A 20,838-nucleotide genomic window follows, 5' to 3' on the forward strand; every position below is an offset into this window, starting at 1 on the left:
CCGGGAATTAAAGGTTTGTTATTGGACAACTGTAGTTAGTGAAGTTTTTGTTAACTAGTCATTTGCTTTATTTTGTTTTACGTTTATTTCTTTCTCTAAAGCACCTTTGTTAAAATGCATCTCCATTTAGTACCAGTCAAATGTGTCCTTAAGTTGTTTTCTGAGACTTCAGAATCTCGGATACAGTAAAAATAAGATCAGTTTCTTTTTCCACCGTGGCTTTTTAGTGCTGAGCTCTTGGTGTTAGCTTGACTGGCAACTCCAGAATTGACAACAAAGATGGGCTAGTTGGATTTCAATTTTTCAAGCACCTGGCAGCATGGGCCTAAAACCAACTGGCAAGCTCCTCTAACTAATCCGATTCTCATTTCTTCTCTCCCAAGTATTTAAAAAAAAAAAAAAAAAAAGGACTATTATCCTATTCAGTAGCATCATACTAAAATGAGAGCCTCCAGAATGAGAAGTTTATTTTACTTATGTGTGAGTAAACTGTTGAGTAAGGTTGCAGTTTCATGATCTTTAATATTGTATCTGTGCACTGCCAGATCGTATGGCTATACCAATTTGCTATGGGCTGTGATCATGCTTCTAGTGAGCTGACCAGAGCACGTGGTACAGAATTTGGGCTGGGAAATAAAGGTCATGTTGCCTGTTTTGCCAGACTGCATCATATCTGCACTCTGCTCAGTTAGCTTGGTGCAGTGGGAAGCCTACGCAGCAGCACTTGGGTATGTTTGGTAGTGCTGGTAGGCCAACAGCCTTTTGTTTTGAAGAAAAACAGTTGCTGTTCTAGAAGAAGCTTTCAAAGAGGAAACAAAGCGCTGTGCCTCTGCCAAAATAAATATTGGATCTCCGCGTTGCAAGGGCGTTTTGCTAATTTTGCCTCTCCGCTTTCTGAACACCTTTACTGTGCTGCAGCTAACTATGGCAGCAGCCTTACAAGTGGCAATGCAAGCATACGCAGTGTTTTTAAGCAAGGAATGGCATGAGCTGCTTATAATAAAATGGTATGAAAGAGGAGAGGTGCTGCTGGCTTCATTATTGCCCCGTCTGTCTGGGGATGAAGAGGAGATGGAAGAGGTGGACATGCTTAGTCTTTCTGGGGATGGAGAAGTCTGGGTTGAGACTTCAGCTGAGAACAGTAACTTGGTGGTAAAGGGTCTCATCCCAAATGTAGAAGATAACCCCTAAAAAGAAGACTACAGTATGGGAAAAGTGTTTGGTGAATGCCTAGGCTGAGCTTGTCTGACTTGATGAATCAACCAACAAGAGAAGGTGTCTTTCCTGAAAGATCGCCTTTGTCACTTGGAGTCTGACACCCCCCTGAGGCCTGCAGTGCGGCAGTTCAGTGCTGGGAGTTGGCAGATGCCAGAGTAGTTTGGGATGCACCTTTGGCATTTGGGAAGTTCTTGCCCCGTTCTCCCTGTGCACGACTACCATAGCGGTTTTGCTGTGACAGGTATGCTAGGTGTTGCTCCTGCTGGCTCCCGCAGCTGTGTCAGGCTTTTTGTGGGATCTTAGATCTTTCCTGGTCCTACCTTAGCAAGAACTGTGGGATTTGGGGGGGGGAGGGGTACTGCATGTTTTTGTGGACCACTGTGTATGTTTTAAGACACAGTGACTGGACTGGGTGGGTGCAGAGTATTTATATATTTCTTTATATTTTTCACAACTCTTGCTTGACTTCAACCTTGTAGGTATAGGTCAGCTCTCCTGTGATGCTGAGCACATCAAGATCAACAGGATCACTTTTCCCCCTGCTACTGGGTATTCTTGCTTGTTCCCTGGTGATCTGTGGCTCACAAAGTCATGTAGAGGCAACTGCAGCTGGCACCAGGACCTGCAGGGTGGCAGGGGAACATGTGCTTCACCACCTGCAAACCTCTCTGTCAGGCTTGAGGTTGACTGCTGCTGCTTTATCACAGTCTTTGCTCACTGTCTTGCGTGGCCCTTGTAAGAGCAAGGGGAAGGGCCCATGTCAGAAGACTGAGAATGGGAAGCCCAGATGAATTACTGTTTCCACCAGTACTCCTTGCCAATGAGATCTTAAAGGGTCAAATTGTGAGGGGTGCTGTGACAGACTTAGTCCAGGATATCTGGCTCTTGCCTGCTGTGTTGTAAGACTCTGTTTGTTGCTTTGAAAGCGGTAGTCCATCATCCCATGTGTCTTTTAATCCTGGGTATTTTCCAAAGCTTGCCTGTGGCCTCTGGTAGCTCAGCTGTCTCACCACAGAGCAGTCCACTGGTTGTTACTCCCTTTTCCCCACAGTCCTACCAAAGAGCCCTTTCTGTCTAATAGCTTAGGACTGTAGACTTTATGGATTTACTGAAGGAATTAAAAAAAGAAGGGTGGGGAGAGAAAAAGAAAACACAGAACTTAAAACTACAAACTACTGGAGTCTGCTATGCAGAACTATTCACAGATATGTTAGAAGGGTTTGAAAGGTTTGTGAAACTCTTCAGGGCTTTGAAGTGACAGGCACAGGGTGTGGAAGCCAGGTCCCTGTGAGGATTTGGATACCAGGAGGTCTGGGCCAAGCCATGGTATGAGAAGTGTTTTGTTGTTCCGTAAGATGGCATCCTTGAGGAGTTTGCATGCCCCATGAATCCCCTACCTGGGAAGATGAGGGGAGTGGAAGATGGGGAACGGGCTACAGAGGCTAATGTGAGAGTTTGAGTGGGTAGAGAGAACTGAGGCGGCTGCGGATATGCTCATGCTCTCCTCATCTGCACCACTCTTCCCTTCCCTCCTTCTTGGAAGGGATGCTGACATATGTCAGTGCCACACCAAGGCTTCCCTTGGCTCCTGGCCATGCTCCAAGCTTGCCTGACCTTGTCTACCTACTCCATGATTGCATGCGTTTTAGCTTCCTGAGTTCTCCCCCATTGCTTCAGTAACAGCACCTCTTTTTACCCAAGCCAGCAGAGTCTGGTCATGTATTCCTAGTGCTGTCCCTGCACAGTGTGCTTGTGGGCACACTGAACTTGAAAACAGGAAGCAGTGATCACTGCAGAGAAGCTGACTGTCTAAGGAAACTTTTTTTTTTCCCCTGGATTTACTTTCTGAAACGTGTGGCTTGGGCGTGATATCATTAGGAGAGACAGGGTGAAGGTCTGGAGAGGGAAACTCACTGCAGGAGGTGGGGATGTGCTGTTCAGGAGGTACAGGCTGGCAGTGGGAGGGGAGGTGTGACTGTATGGCCTGGGCTGGTTGGAGTAGCAGACTGAGTCAGGAGCGAAGCACAAATAAATTGTTTGGCAGTAGGTGGATGAAGGGCAGAGACCAGCAAGCACCCAAGTGAGAGAAGTGCTGCAGCCTAAGCCGGCTCTGGGGTGGGGGCTGGCATTGTCCAGAGTCCATGACCTTGTACCACTGAGAGTCAAAAAAGGACAAAAAATGACTGGTGAAGGGCTTCCAGGCTTTCCCAGAGCCTCTTTTTAAGCATTCTAGATTACAATTAGCAGGAAGCTACTTCTTGAGCATTTTCGGACAACCTTTTACCTGCAGAGTGACCTTACTCAGCACTTTGGGTGCGTTTTTAATGAAATGCTAGGCATCCCAATACTAGACCATAGCCTAAGGGATGTGGAAGAAGGTAATTCCATTAAGCCATGTGGTGAATTGCTCAAGTCTGTCTGATTTGATGCAATGTCTCCTGAAATATGTGCGTGTGACTAATACAGTAATATGAAACATACCTTAATTGCATTGACTGATGGGCACTTCATTGCCATGTTAAAAAATAAAAAAAAAAAAAGCTATCTGAGCCTCCATCTCTGAAAAAGCCCTCACAATCCTCTCTCCCCCTTTTCTCTTTGTGAGCACTTTGAGGCATCTGTGCTTGCATAAAATCCAGCCTTTTTTTAATGTGGCTTTTTCGTCTTGTTTGCTCTGGACTACAGTATTTGTGGGTTGTTTTCAGTCAGCTCAGGAATTGCTGGTCATTGAGTTTGGCAATCGTTTCAAGTTCTGCCCACTAGAACTGCCAGAGGAAGTCATGTGTTGGCCAGAAGAGCTTGTTTGTGCAGAGCCTGGTGTCCTGCAGAAGCATCGCTTGATGCATGTCTACTCTTAAAGAGGCAGCAGTGACTTCCCACGACTTGGAAAGTGCTGTGCAAACCCTCAGTATTTTCTGTTTTTAGAAATGGAATGGTTTGTTATGCACAGAAAACGAAACCTATTCTCAGTTTTACAAAGCTGCGTGGAACTGTGTGAAGCAAAGCCGAGGCTCGCCACAAAAGGCTAAAGGGTTCAAAAGAAAAAATGTCAGTGTGACTTTTATGATTGCTTGAATCTTTCGGGTTTTTTGACCGTTATTTAAAATGACTTGTTGGAAGCAGGAAGTTGGACTCTTACTGACATTTGTTTTCCTCTGCTCTGTGTGCCCATAGATGCTGTTTTGTTATTGCAGGATTCTAGAGAGAACTGGGCTGCTGCCACAGCCTTTACTAGAAGGACTTTTTTTTTTCCTCTTCTTTCTGTTACGGGTATGTAAGCATGTGTGCACATACACATTCTTTCAGGCAGATACATGCATTTTGATTTTGATCATAAACTGTGATTCAAATTCTTGTTCTCCAGTTCCCTCCTTAAAGCTTCTATCTGACATGCCTTGGAGTATTTATAAATTACTGCTTTGTCTATAGTTATTTTCCTCAAGAAAACATAATTAATGATGTATTAATGAAGTTGTTCTCTTTGTAGCTCCCAACACCCTGAAAATTTCCAAACTAAATTGTATGTAGCTCACTGTGCCTGACAGTCACTCTCCTATCTCAGTTGAAAAAGCCAAACCTTGCAGTGGGAAGACACAAGAACAACAACAAACATTGTTTTTTTAACATATTTACGTTGTGCTTTTTGATAATACATAGTGTATTCTCAAGTTTCAGTGTTTCTCTAGAACAGTCATTTTTTTCATGAAGCAGAAACAGAGTACTTTTACAGCTGTAAAACTTGTTATTTGAAGGAGAAGATACGAAAATAGCACCACTGTGAGGTACAAATATCTGAAATGTAGGTGGCTTTAAAAAGTTTGAAGGAATTACAGGCAACTTGTAGTTGACTATCTCTTTAACAGTTGCTTGGCAGTATAAAATATATAATTTTTTTTTATGATCAGAGTTCATGTCATATATATGATAAGCATGAGAATGGCAGTTAGCATCTCTACAATGAGAGGTGATACTTGGTGATGGCCCAAATCTTGTTAGCGAGGGAAAAGTATGAAAAATCTCTGTCATCTTACTGGAAACAACCTGATTCTCTAAACCTGAAGGTTGGTTGAAGTCTGGCTCAGTTCTCTCATCACACAAACAATCAAATTCTTCATTTATTCTGTATGTGCGTGCAAATATGTAAAGGAAATCTTGAGGCCTGTCAGTAAATATGGCTTTGTATGGCATCAGTCTTGCAGAGAAGCACAGTGGTACTTGCTTTTTAGTTTCTTTTTCTGAACAGACTACTTGGAGCGTGCCTTCTTCTCCCCACTATTTATTTGGGTTTCAAGTGGTGCTTATGATGAGGCATTGAAAAGGCTCCTGAAGCCATCCAGAAAAGCATTGCAAACAGGAAGTAGTAGTCCAGTATTATACTGTGAGCTGGAAATTAAGCCAGTATTTTTATTTTTTTTTTCAGTAAATGAGTTTTTGAGCAAGAATCAGCAAGACATTGCAGATGAGAAGCGTTTGGAATGGCATCATTTAGCATGAAAATACTTGTACGACAGCCTTGCTATTGTCTTCTGGAGGATCTTATGTCTGTTTTTGTGGCTTTGACTCTGCAGGTGAATACACATATGAGTAGTCTTACTTCTATGGGTAGTCCTGATAAATTGAGTAAACTTGATTCCTTAGGGTTGTTTTGCATGTGGTCAGGGTCCTAATTTCATTCTCTAAAATATTCCCAAGATATTGTGTTTTTTTGTACACAGAGTAAAAATTCTGATGTCTTGAAGTTCGAAAATAGAAATATGGGAGTAGAGTGGCAGCATATTGAATATAGCTATGTTTAATCTTCTGAAAACAGTTTCCTTTGTATCTAATTTTTAATACCACTTGTGAGTGTATATGCTACAGACACAAGTGCGTGTCACTTCTCACTCAGGCTGGGGGGTTATAGACTGACAGTAAAGTAAACAAAGCTGTTTCCTAAATCTGCTGCTGCTTAAGTTTTTATTTTTTTAATGACTCATGCACATATACACTGTTCTTTACCCTGGCCTGGAAAGCAAGAATTTGGTTTTACATGTCCAATAAAAATGTGAACTCCAAATTTTACACTTCTCTTTTTGACTGTGCCTCTCTTAAAGACATCTGTAGAATGATATGCCTGTTTTGCAGTCATTTGGATGTGTGTATGGTCTGGTTGCAAAACCTTTGAGGAGCAAAGTATTTTATAGGCAAAGGCTGTCAAACAAATGGCAATTTCCTTTGTACTACCATCTTCCATCATCTACTTTATGTTTATTTTATGTTACATAATGCTTTTTTGCTTTGTGAAGCCTCAGAGTCTCAGCCTCTTCCCCTTCCCCACCTTCAGCTTTTGGAGCAGTGGAAAGTGGGGTGTTCAGCTGTCTGGGAGGTAGCTGAGATTCAGAAACTTGGTGTTCAGCTTTCAGTTTTGCCAGAATCGTCGTATGAGACCATGTGCGATGTTGTGTCTGCAGGGTGGTTTGCAGCTGGGATGGACTTGCTGGGTCTACAGCTCAAGCCCGTTGGAGGCGAGATGGCTCTGACGCTGGATCTCTGAACCTGCGGCTCGGGCGAGCTCGGCTGTCGCTGCTGAGGCCTGCTGAGAGGCAAGGTTTGTTAGCGATGCTATAGCGATGCATTAGCGCAGCTGTGTACCTTCTGGTTGGGTAGCTAGTCCCTATCTAACCTGCTAAAAATACAGGCAAAGGGAACTTCGTGTCTGCCTGGAGAAGTCTGTGTTGGACTAACCCCAGAGGCCTTTAAGGAAAACGGGCCTCACTGAACTTTGTCGTCTGTCTTTTATCTGTCAGGTTAAGAATCATTTTCTTTGGGACAGGAACTGCTTTTTAGTATGTATTCCTATTCCGGTTCATGTAGTCTCACACATGGTAGGACTCACTAGTTTAGGGAGGAAGGAAGGGAGAAGAATATAAAATTAAACTTACTTCATACCCCAGGTGATTCACCAAGGAAAAGCTTAGATATGTGATATGTGCAAGTAAGTGCAGAGTTAAATACCATCTGGGGAAAAGTTTGTTTCCAGTGAGTCTTCGACCTTAATTGTTAAAGTAAAACTTACAAGTCGGACATGATACCGTTGCGGGTAGCCCACTCGCAACAGTAGGACAGATGCTGTACTTGGGGCTGGCAGGAATGCATCCTGTGCCCTTAAACAGATGTAAAGCAAACAAGAAATTTTCCCACAAAATGTATAAAAGGAGCACATTCCCCTTAGGATTCATTATAGAGCATGTGAACAGTATTGACATCTACTGATTTATGCAGAGCTGAGAGAAACATCATGTTTTTAGGTCTCAAGTGCTGGGAAGCCTGACTGCTTTGTGAAAGGGCAGATGGCACAAATGGTTTCACTTAATCTTTGGGAGCCTGAGCTTCTACTTCGGGTTGGAGGAGAAATGGGCGCCGCGGTCGCGGCCTTGTGCCCATGGGCACGGGCTCCCCATTGCACGAGCTGCAGAGCCTGCGAGGGCTGGGCGCTGGGGCCGCCCTTGCTTTGCAGGTGCCCAAAAGGGGATGGCACGTAAAAATTAAATTGCATTGGCAGGGTTGGATGGAGGTGCTTGTGCATAAACCGTCCGTTCTATTTGCTGCAGCCAGGAGCTTTTGAAAGCCTTATTTTTCAGGCGAGCTCTAGTTCTCCTAAGCATAGAGTACGTAAGATGAAGTAAAAGCCCCCAAAAACTGAAGGTTCCCGGATGTAAAAACTGAATTGAAATATATATGCACAGGGAAAGCTGCATCTTGTATTATAATGGGTAGATGTAAAGTAAGCAGTTTACACCCGTGTGTATAATCTGTACATAAAAGATGTATCAGTAAACTCTTTGGGTTATATTTTTTAATTGTTTTCACAGAAATAGCTATATCATTATGAATATGACTTATGTTGATGCAGTTATTACCCTTCATGTTCTGAAATAGCTTTGCTTATATAAAGCTTCATGATTTTATCACTTTCATTACTCATGCACTGTGAAAGTAATACCACTTTCTAGTGAAAATAGGACTTCAATAATTGTCCTGCCAGTTTGCCAAGTTATTTGTTTCAGGAACAGCTCGAACCTAATTTTTGGATTACCTAAGTACTTGCATAAATGATTTACATCTAACATAACATGATCACATTTGACAGCTTCAGCTTAAAACAACTTTGGAACACTAGAAATTAACTGGCCACATTTTTATCTAAAGATAAATTATGTGACTGAGCCATGGCCAGAAATGAGCCAACATTTTAATAAAATTAGAATAATTATTTTGTAATATCTCTTTGTGTCAGAACTTTCTAACACTGAGCTGTGATGCTTTTCGAAGCTGCTCTTGAATTACTTTATTTCCAGTGAAAACTTACCAACAGAGTTGGTTACTCTTACGTTTCTGAGGAGAAGTATCATGGTTCAGTAAAACATCAGTTATGAACCAGATACAAATGGCACTGTTGCCAAGTACTGAGCAATATGTTTAGTGACATAGAGTGTGCTACTATACTGTAATATACTCTCCTTATTCATGATTTTTTTGTAATGTTTTCAGCATTAAATTCTGTTTGTAATTTGCTTTTTTAGTCTGTTGGCTGGACCAGCTGAATTGTAAATTAGTATAAGGAGGTCTAAACGTGCTATAATTCCATCCTGTTGCACAAATTCTCAACTTCGGTTATTTAATATTTAGAGCTAGAAAGATAGCAGAGCTTAGGCTGGAGGAAGATGAGAGACTACAGATAGTATTTGAATATGGTGTAAGCTCTTAGGTTTTCATTTTAATGGACTTTTTCATCACAGCATAAGTACCGTGCCGGTGGATGGGCAGGTCAGCATTTAAAGCTGGTGCTGAGGGTAGGCCTTAGGTGTCCTTTAACAACAGTATGTTCATTTGAGCATATTGCTTTGCTCTGAGTGTAAGAGGTGCTAAAGGTAGGGCTGCTGCTCTGTCCTCACCGAAGGCAGTGGGAGTTTCGCGTAGTGCTTCCTCCTGAACACGCGCCTTGGGGCTGCCGTTTCTCCCCAGAATCATGCAGAACGCGTCTCGGCTACAGTGATCCTCTGGGGAGGCCATGTGCACTTCAGAGGAATTTGTTGGTGGATGATGGCACCGCACACGTGGTGTCAGGCTTGAATGTCTTGATTTGTAAGCTCTTTGGGGAGGGAACTCTGCGTCTGTACTATCATAGCCGAGCAGTCCTTACGGTCCTTAGTGTTCTCTCGCTTTCTTTTTGATGGAGACAAGTTCTCCAGTCTGGGTGGTAGATTGCAAGGGTCAGCAAGTTGTGCAATAGGTGCCTTTTTTTATTGGGTAACATGTGGGATCAAATTCATTGCTGGCTTAATGCCATCAGCTCCTGTGGAATTACGCTGGGGTGAATCTTTCTCATTCTCATTTTCACAAGGGAGCTAAAACTGCTGGTTAATCAGTGTGATTCTCTCTGTAGAGTGTGAGTAAGATCATTAATGCCAATGCATTTGCAACCATGTATTTAGGTCAAATAAGCCAAAGGTTGTTTTAGAATTAGTTCAGTGAGTGTTACCTGTAGCCTTGGAAATAAACTTCAGTCCTTGACACACCTGGTCAATGCTACCACAGCTGCTGGGCAGCTCAGTCTCTTCCCTGAGGACTGAATTGTGCCTCTTCCCAGCAGCAGTCCAAAAAGAGAGGGCTTTCTCTCCCCACGGGGGTCTCCTGCATTGCGGCCCATCTTCTCTCTCCTGCGTGGCCGCTGGCACAGCCGCCTCACTTGCCTTGCACTTGAGCCACTCGATCGCCAAGAGTTGGTGCTGACCTGACACCAGGGAGAAAACTCGGTGCATCTCTGGCAAGGGCTGCAAGAATGCAGTAGGTTTGAGTTCTTCAGGAGGAAAAGCAAGTGTATGGGTATGAGTGTTTGTAACTATTTTCTTAATTGCATTGCACTTTTCCTGAAGATCTCTGATGTTTCTGTTCCAGAGATCTTCTATCTCATTGCTGGGGTGAGTTTTAAAAGAAATAGGTGCTTACCTTGTGCTGGCAAAGGAAAAATGTGCATTTGAGAACCTCCCCAGAAGGGAAACCATGGGGTCTCATATGCTTATAGGAACTTTCTTATGCAATTATTTGATTTATGAGTGTGAATACATAACCCTTTGAGCAAATTACCTTCAGGCAGTAATACCATGTGCACATATTTTGCCTTTCTTGGAAAAATCAGCAAACTCTCAGAAACTGTTGGCTCCCTAAAGCTATACATTGCAATCTACTATAGCTGGCTTTACACCAAATCTCTAACACTCACAATATTTAAGGAGAATAGTAAAAATACCCCCCAAAATGGATAAAATAGGTGTTCCATTTTGAATTCACAGTCCCTGCCTGAAGAATATATTTTTCCTTTCATCTTAAGAAAAAAAATCAGCACAGGGATACCCCCTGCCCCGCAAGCCGTTGATAAACACTTTTCAAAGGTGATACAGTACTAGATCTTACCATTTAAGGTGGTTTCATGAGTTATCCGTGACCGAATTCTTTTACAGACAGTGTATTAGCATTGTATTTTGTCAAATGAATTGCAGTAGAAATTCTAAGTCTCTTATACTGGATAGTATCTATCAGTAAGATGTTAAAATAAGTTTGTTCCTGTTAATTCTTTTAAAAGATTCAAAATATTTATAGGGAAAAGTGATAAAAAGACATATAAATTTTCATATTTCTGTTCTAAGTTTTTTTCTGCTTTGTTCTAATTACCTTCATATTTGCAGCTGAGTAATCAATTAAGATGTCATGAATCCTCCTCTAGTACATCATTAGTAAGTCAGAAAGGCTCCTTATATGGTCTGTCATTAAAATTGATTTTTTTCTTCTGTTTTCCTGAACAGCTGTCTTAGCCTGGGCAGTGTAACTCAATACAACACAGCATATTTTGTCCTGGTGTGGTGTATTAGCACAGATTTGTAATGGCTGTTTTGGAAAATGTGCCACGAATTTGTCTCAAGGCCTTCACACTGGAATAGTTAATTCAACCTTACAAATCCTTGGCACTTGACTTTCATCTTTCATAACAAAACTCAGTGTCTGTGATTTGATGCCTTGAAGTCAGCAAAACAAAATGGTACTTTAACAGCCGTGTTTACTTTGATCAGTTTTCAACATTTGTGCCCTTGCCTTTCACGTAGTACAAATTGCTTTAGCAGAGCAATGGGGCAGGAGCCCACAGACTGTTTTTGTAGTTGGTTACTGTGGTGATACTGAGCCTTCCATGAACCTCTGATCTCCAGAAACCTCGGCAGCTGGCTTAACCTTGTTGCTATCGTGTGGATCTGCTAGAGACCTTAAAGGAACTTTGTGCAAACTGTGTGGATGCTGGTGGTGACCATGAATACCTACAAAGGGAGCTCACTAAGTATTGCCTGTGCAAGTCTGATGGGCATGTCACCTATGAAGCACAGTATCTTTTTAAAGTCTCACTTAAAATTTTTAAAGTTTTTCTAACATATATTGAAAGATTCATTCTGGCTGAAGTGACAAAACTCCTCTGTGATTAATTTCCTGTTCATAATTATAGGCTTTGTTGGTAAGATTTTTTTTAATGAATTTGTAGTTTTTATTGTATAGATTTTTAAACTAACCTTAACTTTTTTTTTCTTTTTTGACCTATGACCAAGCTGTTGTATTCCTCACAAGTTAGTCATGTGTTACTTGGAGGAGCCAGTGTGTGCCAAAGGAGAGTGAGATAGGCAGAGCTGAGCCTGGAGGAGCAACTTGCTTGGACAAACAGAGTTTCTGAAGCAGTGTCTTACGGAAAGAACCATTGCTTACAATCACATCCAGAAAGTCTGGCCTAACTCTTGATTGCACAATAAAAATTTGGCTACACAACAGCTCGTTAATCATATGAGACCTTCACAAGGGGGAAGGGATGTCTTGGACCGCATTGACTTACTTTCCCGTAGTGTTGCTGTGCTGCTGTCTGCTTGGTTAATGCACTAGCCCTTTACATGGTTTAAAAATAACATGGACTGAGCAATTGCTTGGTGAATGGACTTGATGACCTAAAAGTTCTTATGTCCATTTAATGATTCTGGTTTTACTTTCTTTGGTATTGTTTGACTCAGCTGCTGATGTAGAGCTGCCTGAGATGAGAAAGACTTTGAGGTAGTGGGTTGCTGAGAAGTACAAAATGTGTGTATTTTATAAGTTTATTTAAATTTGTAAGAATGGGTGGAGAATGTCTCTTTTTAGGATACCTTATAAAAAAATTTTCCATGGGAGGTTCAGAAAAATAGTGAATTTTACCACTGCCTTCAGAGAGTTCGGAATTTTGTGCCATGTCTTCATATCTAGCTGTACAGAGCTGAACACACATAGGACTGACTTCTTTTGGGATTTCTGGGCAAAACGTCCCATAAATATTTAATAATGTGGTTTCTGCCAGTGAAAATACAAAAAGAAAGAAAAGGGAAAACTTCTAGTTAGCTCTTCTGCTATTAATTAGAAACATTTTGTTTAGTGGTTTGAGGTGATCCAATACCTTTCTATTAACTTATGCCATGCTTAAAAGGTGCTATGGACTGTCTAGGCATTTAGGAAAGGATGTGCCTTGAAGAGCTCACAAACTAAGATGAGACAGAAAATGTGGCAGGGGGATGGGGAACAACCACTAAAGATTCAGCTAATACAAGCTTTAACTAGGTCTCCAGTGGAGACACTGGAGCAGAGGTGGCTTTTTGAGGAGGGATATCCCCCTGTAGGGTGAGGACCTTTGCGGTGCTGCGGGGGGCGGCAGTTGTGCTGGCAGTTGGCAGAGGGGCAAGAAGGTGGGAGGACGAACATGGCAGCAGAGAGCTTGACCGGGCAGAGCTGGAGGGGGACCCTGCCACGCTAAAGGTGCTGGCATAATTGCACTTACTGCTTATGCTCATGTTCGTTACAAGCTTTGAACATCTTTGCATCCTGGTAAGCCTTTCAATCTCTAACGTAGGAATGGGAGGGGAATTCAGGTACCTCTGTTGCATAGTCAAGGTCAAGGCTCTTCCCTTGGCTCTATAGCTCAAACTGCTGTCCTCCATACAGAAAAACTCTCACCTGCTGGCGAGGTGTTTTAACTATGCCCACCTTACTTGGGCTGGGGTTACTGTGTGAGAGCTTGCTGACTGCTGTCATGCAAGGTAAAATCCAGATGCTTTGAAGCAAGGATGTTAGCAAAAATCTCTTGAGTGCTAGTAATCCCCCCAAAGTCTGCTGCAAGTCTTTCCAAGGACCAGGAAAAGTCTCCCATAATACATACCACTTTTCTGTATCATGATGATCGGGGTAATCCCAAATATTAGGTGCGGGTGTGGTTACACACTGGTGGGAGGCTGTTACTTTTGTAGGACCTTGCAGTGGGAGCCGTCACATTCAGGCTAGGCTGCCCCAGGAGCTCGTCACCAGAGCGCGCTCTGAATCAAAAATGAATTATGAGTAGTATGGTGACCAAGGTAGTCCTGAGCAGTTGAGCAGCTATGTGGTTTTTTTCATCTGAAAAAGCTGAGCTGGTGCTGAGGACTCTGTTAATTGATGGAATATAGTGACAGGGGCTGCTGCAGAAGCATGTGCCTGTTCGCTATATTCTTTATTGAGTCTGGGGCTAGGGATATGAATTCCACATATAAGGATTTTGCTGTCTTGCTCATGAGCAAAATCATGTTTATTCTGAAAACTTTCACAAAAACACTTAATTTACTTATGAGAAAATATTTTTTAATGTTTTTAAAGTCCTATGGCTTTTCCTAAGGATCAGTCTGCACTCTTCATGCAGAAATGAAGGAAAAATTTGTTACATGATATAACTTTCCCTGTACCCTCAAATTCCAGCCGAAAGTGCAGATAGGTATGAACCTGGGATATCACCATTTTTGAAGAAAAATTGAACTTTGATAATTTACCTTTTATTTATATAAATGCTTTTTTATATTTTAATCTCTGAAGTCTAAAGAAATAGCAACTGAGAAATCTAATGGTACATCCAGTAGCAAAGAGTCTCTGATTTTCTCACTTAAATAGTACTTCTTCTCTTTATGCTCTCTTCTGTGACCAAATTAATGAGCAGAAATTTTCATAAAGTCTAAAACATCTGTTTTGTCTGATAGATGTTGGCTTTGAATAGACTTGTCTGAGATCAGTTGAAATAGAGATACTTCTCCATTTTCATATTACCCAAAGGACTTGGCCCTACTCTTTCTACAATGAAATTTTTTGTGTTATTTTTTTTCCTTAATTTCTTTTTGTAATAAATATCAGAGATTTTGAATAGCAAGAATTTTTCAAATTTCTAATAGAAGCATCTTCTTTAAATTAACTTGGCATTCTAATAAAAACACCACCAGGATGCAACCCCAAACTTAGAACCCCCATTAGCCTATGAGAGAGGATTGCTATTGATTTTTCTGTTTTTGGTTATTTAAGTACATAAGCCTATGTTATATCTTATTTCATCAATGTTTACAATATTTATTTTACTTAACAAGAAAAAGCTACACAAAGTTGGATCAGAATAAACCAGTTATCCTTTATGGGTGAAAATGTGGATATAGGCACACATGATGAGAGATAACACATTTAATCTTCACTGCACTTAGTGTAGCCTATTTTCTCTTGGATGTGTTGAAGTTTAGGGGCTTTAAAATCAAATGCATTTTATGCCATTCGAAGCTGAAAAAATATCAGAATAAAATGTGAACTCATGTTTGCCAGATCGGTATTGCAAAGGATATAACTTGGCTACTTTGGTAAATTTAGATTGCAGTGTTTTTATTGCTTTGTAAGAAAACTATTACATAACACCAGAACAAGGTAATTATATTTAATAGCTTAAACAGCTCATTACTAATTAGCCATGATTATAGCTGAAAAACCGCAAGAATTAATGAAAGCTTTTTAATAGCAGAGAATTTAATAGCAGTTCTAAACACCTTTTTCTTTCCACATTCATCACCTTCCATTTCTAGAGACAACAACAAAATGGGAGCCCTGTAAAATAAAGAATATTATCTTTTCCTTCACTTTCAGCTAACAGAATTACTCTGGCTTTATAGCCTGATACTTTAAAGCAGCTTTTATAACTAAGATCATGACTGTTTGACATAGAGTCTTCGTCATCTTGTTAGCGTTCAGAGAGCTAATGCCCTGCAGTTTCCTAAAAGGAGGCGTTTTATTCTTTTGAGGCAGTAAATGGAAAGAAATGCCATCCCTGGAAGATGTGGTAATCTATGGTACTCAAAGTTTTCTTTTGGAAATGCATAAACACAAACAAGCCTCCTGGTGAGAGAGACCGAGCACTTGGAAGTGTGGCTGCGTTGCTTGGGCAATGCAGGTGCTGAGCACTCCTCCAGCGCGACCCGGTGCGTGCTTGCCTCAAAAAAGAGCAAAGGTTATTTCTTTAATACAAGCATATGAAGGCTCAGCCAAGTGACAGTAAAATCTCTTTTAAAGAGCATATGGGGTACTCTTACATGTTTCTGGGTTTATTTATAGAAATAAAGGCAAATCGGGAAGAGAAGGCTTTAAAGAGATTGGACTGCCTCGTGGAAGGTCCCGTCCGTGAGCAGCAGGTGCCTCCCCCGGCCTGTTCCGGCGGCAAAGCCTGGCGCGGCGGAGGGTCGACCCGCGCTTCCCGGCGTTTGTTTTTATTGGGAGAGTTCAGCTGGGGCCGGCTCCCCAGGCAGGGCGGCTTCCTTCCTCGCGGCCCCCGGCCGAGGGCCTCCCTCCGAGCGTCTTCGCGCTGCCGCTCTGCAGGTGGGGCCGGCAGCCACCTGCCCGGCGAGGCCGCCGCGGCCCCCTCCTTCCGGCCGTGCGGCCCCCGCTCCCTCGCCCTGCGGGGTAGCAGCAGACCCTGCTCGGTATGGAAAAGGCTGTAGCCGTGCGAGACGGGGAAAGGAGATGCTGGTAACGGATATTGCCACTCACTTGCCACTTGGTGCTTTTTTGTTTCTTTGGGGTGGAGGGGTGGTTTTGTGTGTGGGGTTTTTTGTTTTGTTTTTTGAATTATTCTTACAATATCAGTTTTCCAACAAGTTTTAATCAAGCATAACAAATGTGAAAATACTGATGTCCTCAGTGCTTCCTCACATGTATTTATAGGGATTCACTATGGTGATTTAAGCTGACATAATTAAATATACAATGTGATGAGCACATTTAAAGGTGGATGTAATCAGGTAAATTCTGCACGTAACCATCTGCTTGCCAATCGGTGGTGTGATAACTAACCCAGCACGTTGTTTGCCAGCTTTTCAAAATCTGTAAGTAGCAAAAAAAACCCTTATTACTGTCCTCCAGGTGTCTGTCAGACTTGTGAGACCTAGAGTCGACTTTCACTTTACAGTGAAAGTGAACTTTTCACTTCTTGGGGAAAAAAATATAAAGCTTTTTCTTTTGAAAAAATTGTCAACTATAATGGATAACTAGATACCAACAAACTGAATATTTGGTATCTCGTCAGTTTGCCAGATGAATCTCCGTTGACTTTAATAGTGAACTAACTGGTGTGTACCCCTATGTAAGAGTAATGCAATAAACAACACGTGGGGGTTTCGGTGTCTCAGATCTCCTTTCAAATGTTTGAGTAGGAGGCAAATTCATTCTAAATTGCCTGTGTGCTCATTTATATGTGCCACCGCTCAAAACTGTGGTTGTGCTCATATTTACTCCCTTAATCTCCTTTTTAGAAAGAGTTATAATGTATTCTTTTCCAGAGAATCTGCCTGCAATGGTAGTGGTTAGGCACAAACTGGCCTGCGTAGTGTGTGGGGTATATAATGGGGTATATAATGTCTTGACTCTATTCCTAATGCTTTTTTTCCCTATAAAGCAGGATGAAATGTCAAGCCAAATGCTGCCTGCTTAGAAAGCTTATTAGCTGCTGTGCAAAAAACTGTGATTTCAGTTGGCAGGTGTTATGTGTTAAAAGATGAGAGAAAGAGATAGATCCCTTTCATCCTTAAGGTTAGAGTTGTGCCTCTCGTCAGCCCCTTTCTAGAAGGGCAACACTGAGCTATGCAGGGCTGGGCAGTGCTTCCGGAAAAATCAAACTGGATGTTTAAAAGTCGCTGCCAACAAGTTGTCCTGTGCTGTCCACTTCCCTGGGCTCTGCCTTGCTTGGACTGAGCTTGGTATCAGCCGCCTCCTGCTGCCTTTGAGCTCAGGCCTGTACGCCCTGGCCCTTTCTGCTCCTCTGCCCCTGTCGGTCGCTGTCTAAAGGCCGTCGGCGTTGCTAGTTGGTACCCGAGGATGCCATGTGCATAGACAGCTGTTAAGAAATAAAGTCTTTATTATCATTTGCATGAAGAATGAGACTTTCATCCCCTATATTACTAATGCTTTTCAGTTTTGTTTACTAGCTGATTTTCCTCAGATCTCCTTTACAGGTCACCTGTGGTTATTCCTGTCTGGTTACTCTCCTCCTTTCTGTCCACTGCCTTGGCTTGATTCCTGAGTTTTTCCTATGTGATCCTTTTTGTCCCTGAAGATGGGCATTTTCTTTCCCTAATATGCCAAGATTTCTTTTGGAATTCCTTCCATAGGCGAGTGTAAGGTTAGCTTGTGTTTCTGGATTTGTTCCTCCTGTTTTTTGTTTGGTTGGTTTTATTTATTTTGCAGGTTAGATTTATGCCCCAATAGCATCAGCAGATGAGGGTTGTGCTGCAAGCCAGCTTTGTAGGCTACTATCTAGAGACTAGAAATCTAAGTCGTCTTTGCAATTCCTTTTATCTCCTTGTTCTCCAACTCTCAGCTTAGTGGTTTGACCTTTTACATAAGCTATTTTTCATCAGCGTTTGCCAAGGTTTCTTAAACACTTTAGCAGTGCTCTGCAAGTGTAGAGCACAAATGTTAACTATTTCATTCTGTATCTGTTTTTTTCTTTTCTTTTCTTTCTTTTTTTTTTTTTTTTTTTGAAGTAGAGTAACTCATAAACTTTGGTCAGGAGGTCTGAATTACTGGAAGCCTTAATATACATAAAAATGACCTCTGATTCATTGTTTCAAATTCCACTTTGGTTTTGAAACTTGCAAGGAAGTGTTCATGTATTTTTTTTGTATTTCTCCATAGGTCACCTTACATTTGAATCCAATTTCATCAGTACATATTCACCAGAAGCCTCTGGTGTTCCTTCTCAACTCTCCATTGCCTCTGGTCTGGAAGCTAAAAACAGAAAGACTAGCACCTGGAATCCAAAGAGTGTTCTTTGTAAGTATACACAGTCCTCTGACCTGCTCTGTATCATAGCTACTTGTCGCACAAGACGTAGAGTTAATGGCATTCATTTGGAAAGTTTTTAAACATACATTAAAAAAAACAAGTTAACAGGAGGTCAAGTTTCAGTGTAGGGCTCTGGGGAGCAGTTAGGTGGCAGGGAAAAGCAGTTTGAAAAAGTATGCAATTACTTGTTATGTGAATTCAAAGAAAAGAAACCAAAACTGCTTTTTTAGAATTTGCATATCGTGTAGTTATTAGCACTAGCAGCAATTCGAGTCTGAAAAGCAGTGTGGATATAACAGACTGGCAGTCATGATTAGAAGTTTGATACTACTGTAATGCAAAAAGCCTCAAAGCAATAGGAAATATGGGTGGATGCTAGTTGTGTGGTCCATGACCAAAACAAAAGTCTGTATGTATTAAGCTCCATATGTACAGTGCAAGGTTTATGTCTCTAATGAAGCTCCATTTATTGAAATGACCGAGCTAAGTCCAAAATGATGTCATTTTTGTTTCTCAGAAAGCCTGGAGCACTGCTTATAATGTAGAATCCAAATATTACCTAGTATTTGTAAATCATGTCCTTACAGTTTGCCAGGACATTCAAGTTTGCTATTTGTAGTGAAACAGACAAGTTGTTTGGATTAAATTTTTAATGCGTGACATCATGTCTAATCATGAGTCGTCTTTATTAGAGTTGCAGCTTTTACTATATTCAACTCTAATTGCAGAAATACACTTGATTATTTTTAGCTATATCCTTATAGGGATTAATTTTGCTCTTCCAGCATAGCTGACAGAGGCAGGCAAGACTGCCTCTGCAATACCCGATGGGAACTTAACGGTGTCATTACCTCACCAGAAGGGGAAGATGGTCAGTGCTGCAGCATTATCACACAGGGAAGGGACACTTCTCTCTGTTGACCTCATAAGGTGGTGATGCTGTTAAGTGCACCAAGAGTCCCATCACTCGCTGGACACAAAAAGCTTTCTGGGATTGTTTTTATTTTTCTTCTAATCGGGGTACGAGAGTAGGAGTACCCTTGATATTTTGAACTTTGAAGGACTTCATCCTGTTTTCAGTGCAGTTTGTTTGACTGGTGTCAAAAGCATGGGCTTAATCTCTAGCTTGTTAGGTATTTACAATCTCAGGTTTTCTCATTATTGCGTAAGAGCCTCTTGCAAGAAAACCGGTGCAGTTCAGATCTGCTCAGAAAATGACTGAGGAACAAGGTGATGAACAGGATGATAAGAGTTCTCACTCCTCTCCTGGCCAAAAGAAACAGCACCTTTCACCATTTAATCAAGTCTTGGTACTACAATTACTATATCATCATTCCTATTCCATATCAGCTAATTCATTTTCAGTTATTTCTTCCCCTCTCCTCCTTTCCTACTGTTAAGCTAAGTGTTTGCTTCAGAAAACTGTTTCCCGCTCTCCAGGTTACAAAAACAGGCTTGAAAACATGAACAACAGCAGTCACCTTTCTTGCCAAACAAAAAATCATTTGACCTCCAATGCTGCCACAGCAGACCTGGGCATGGACACAGCAGGGAGGGGCGGACTGTCTCTCAAGTGGGGCAGAGGTCCCTGATAGATCCTTTGGTTTGTTTTTTCCATTGGTGGGACTCAAATATCTCCCTTCAATGCTCTGCCTGGTAAGGACTGGAAGTTGTGGTGTCTTACCTCCTCCCAGCACGCACTTGTAGCGCTGGAATAACACTGCTAACAATTAGCTGGGTAAATACGAGATCTTTCCTTTCTGTAGGCCTTTCTGTTGCAAGGAATGAACTAGCTCTCAATGTTGACTTTTTCCTAATTGTGATTAAACATCTGAATAGTTCTACATGGCAGTTTCAGATCTCTACAGGTGCCAGGTAATTCACGTTCTTCCTTCCACAGTGTTAAGGTTTCTATTTTTCTTTTTGATAAAGAGCTTCCAAAACAAGATTCCAGAACCAAAAATCATCAGGGTACTGATCCACTATTACCTCTCCCAGTTTAATCCCTACAGTTGCTCTCTTACCAGCATTTCATTTATTCTCTGTTCTCTCTTTAAAAGATTTTTTTTTTTTTTTCCAGCAAACATAAGCTGGCTTCATTCATTTATCTGGGCCCTTTCCACTTTTCATGCGTTTAGTTTCTCAGTAGCTGTCATGGATTGGGATAGTAGGTTATGAGGTTACAGGCTAAATGACTTAAATTGTAATGCTCATCCATTGCCTTTCCACAGTTCCACTCCATCTGCTCACAAAGACAGATACATTATTTTCCAAACAGTTTGCTGTGGAAAGGCGAAAAATTATGCAGCACAGAAACTTGTAGGTAATAACTAAGGAAGTTCTTGCAAAACCTGTGGGCAAGTGCAACACACTAAAAAGAAATGGATGAGCTTTGCCTTTGCAGTACGGATGTTTATG

General features: G+C 41.6%; 1 protein-coding gene across 2 annotated transcripts in view; it reads left to right on the forward strand.

Annotated features, from left to right (window-relative positions):
- Nucleotides 1-20,838, forward strand: part of TGFBR3 (transforming growth factor beta receptor 3) — a 164,592-nt gene that overhangs the window by 90,535 nt on the left and 53,219 nt on the right. For both annotated transcript variants that reach the window (XM_013961375.2, XM_067300941.1), the window contains exon 9: nucleotides 18,271-18,408. In XM_013961375.2, the coding sequence (XP_013816829.2) occupies nucleotides 18,271-18,408 (138 nt within the window). The remainder of the gene's footprint in view (nucleotides 1-18,270; nucleotides 18,409-20,838) is intronic.

The sequence above is a fragment of the Apteryx mantelli genome, chromosome 8 (assembly GCF_036417845.1).
Source record: "Apteryx mantelli isolate bAptMan1 chromosome 8, bAptMan1.hap1, whole genome shotgun sequence".
In the NCBI taxonomy this organism is placed as follows: Eukaryota; Metazoa; Chordata; class Aves; order Apterygiformes; family Apterygidae; genus Apteryx; species Apteryx mantelli.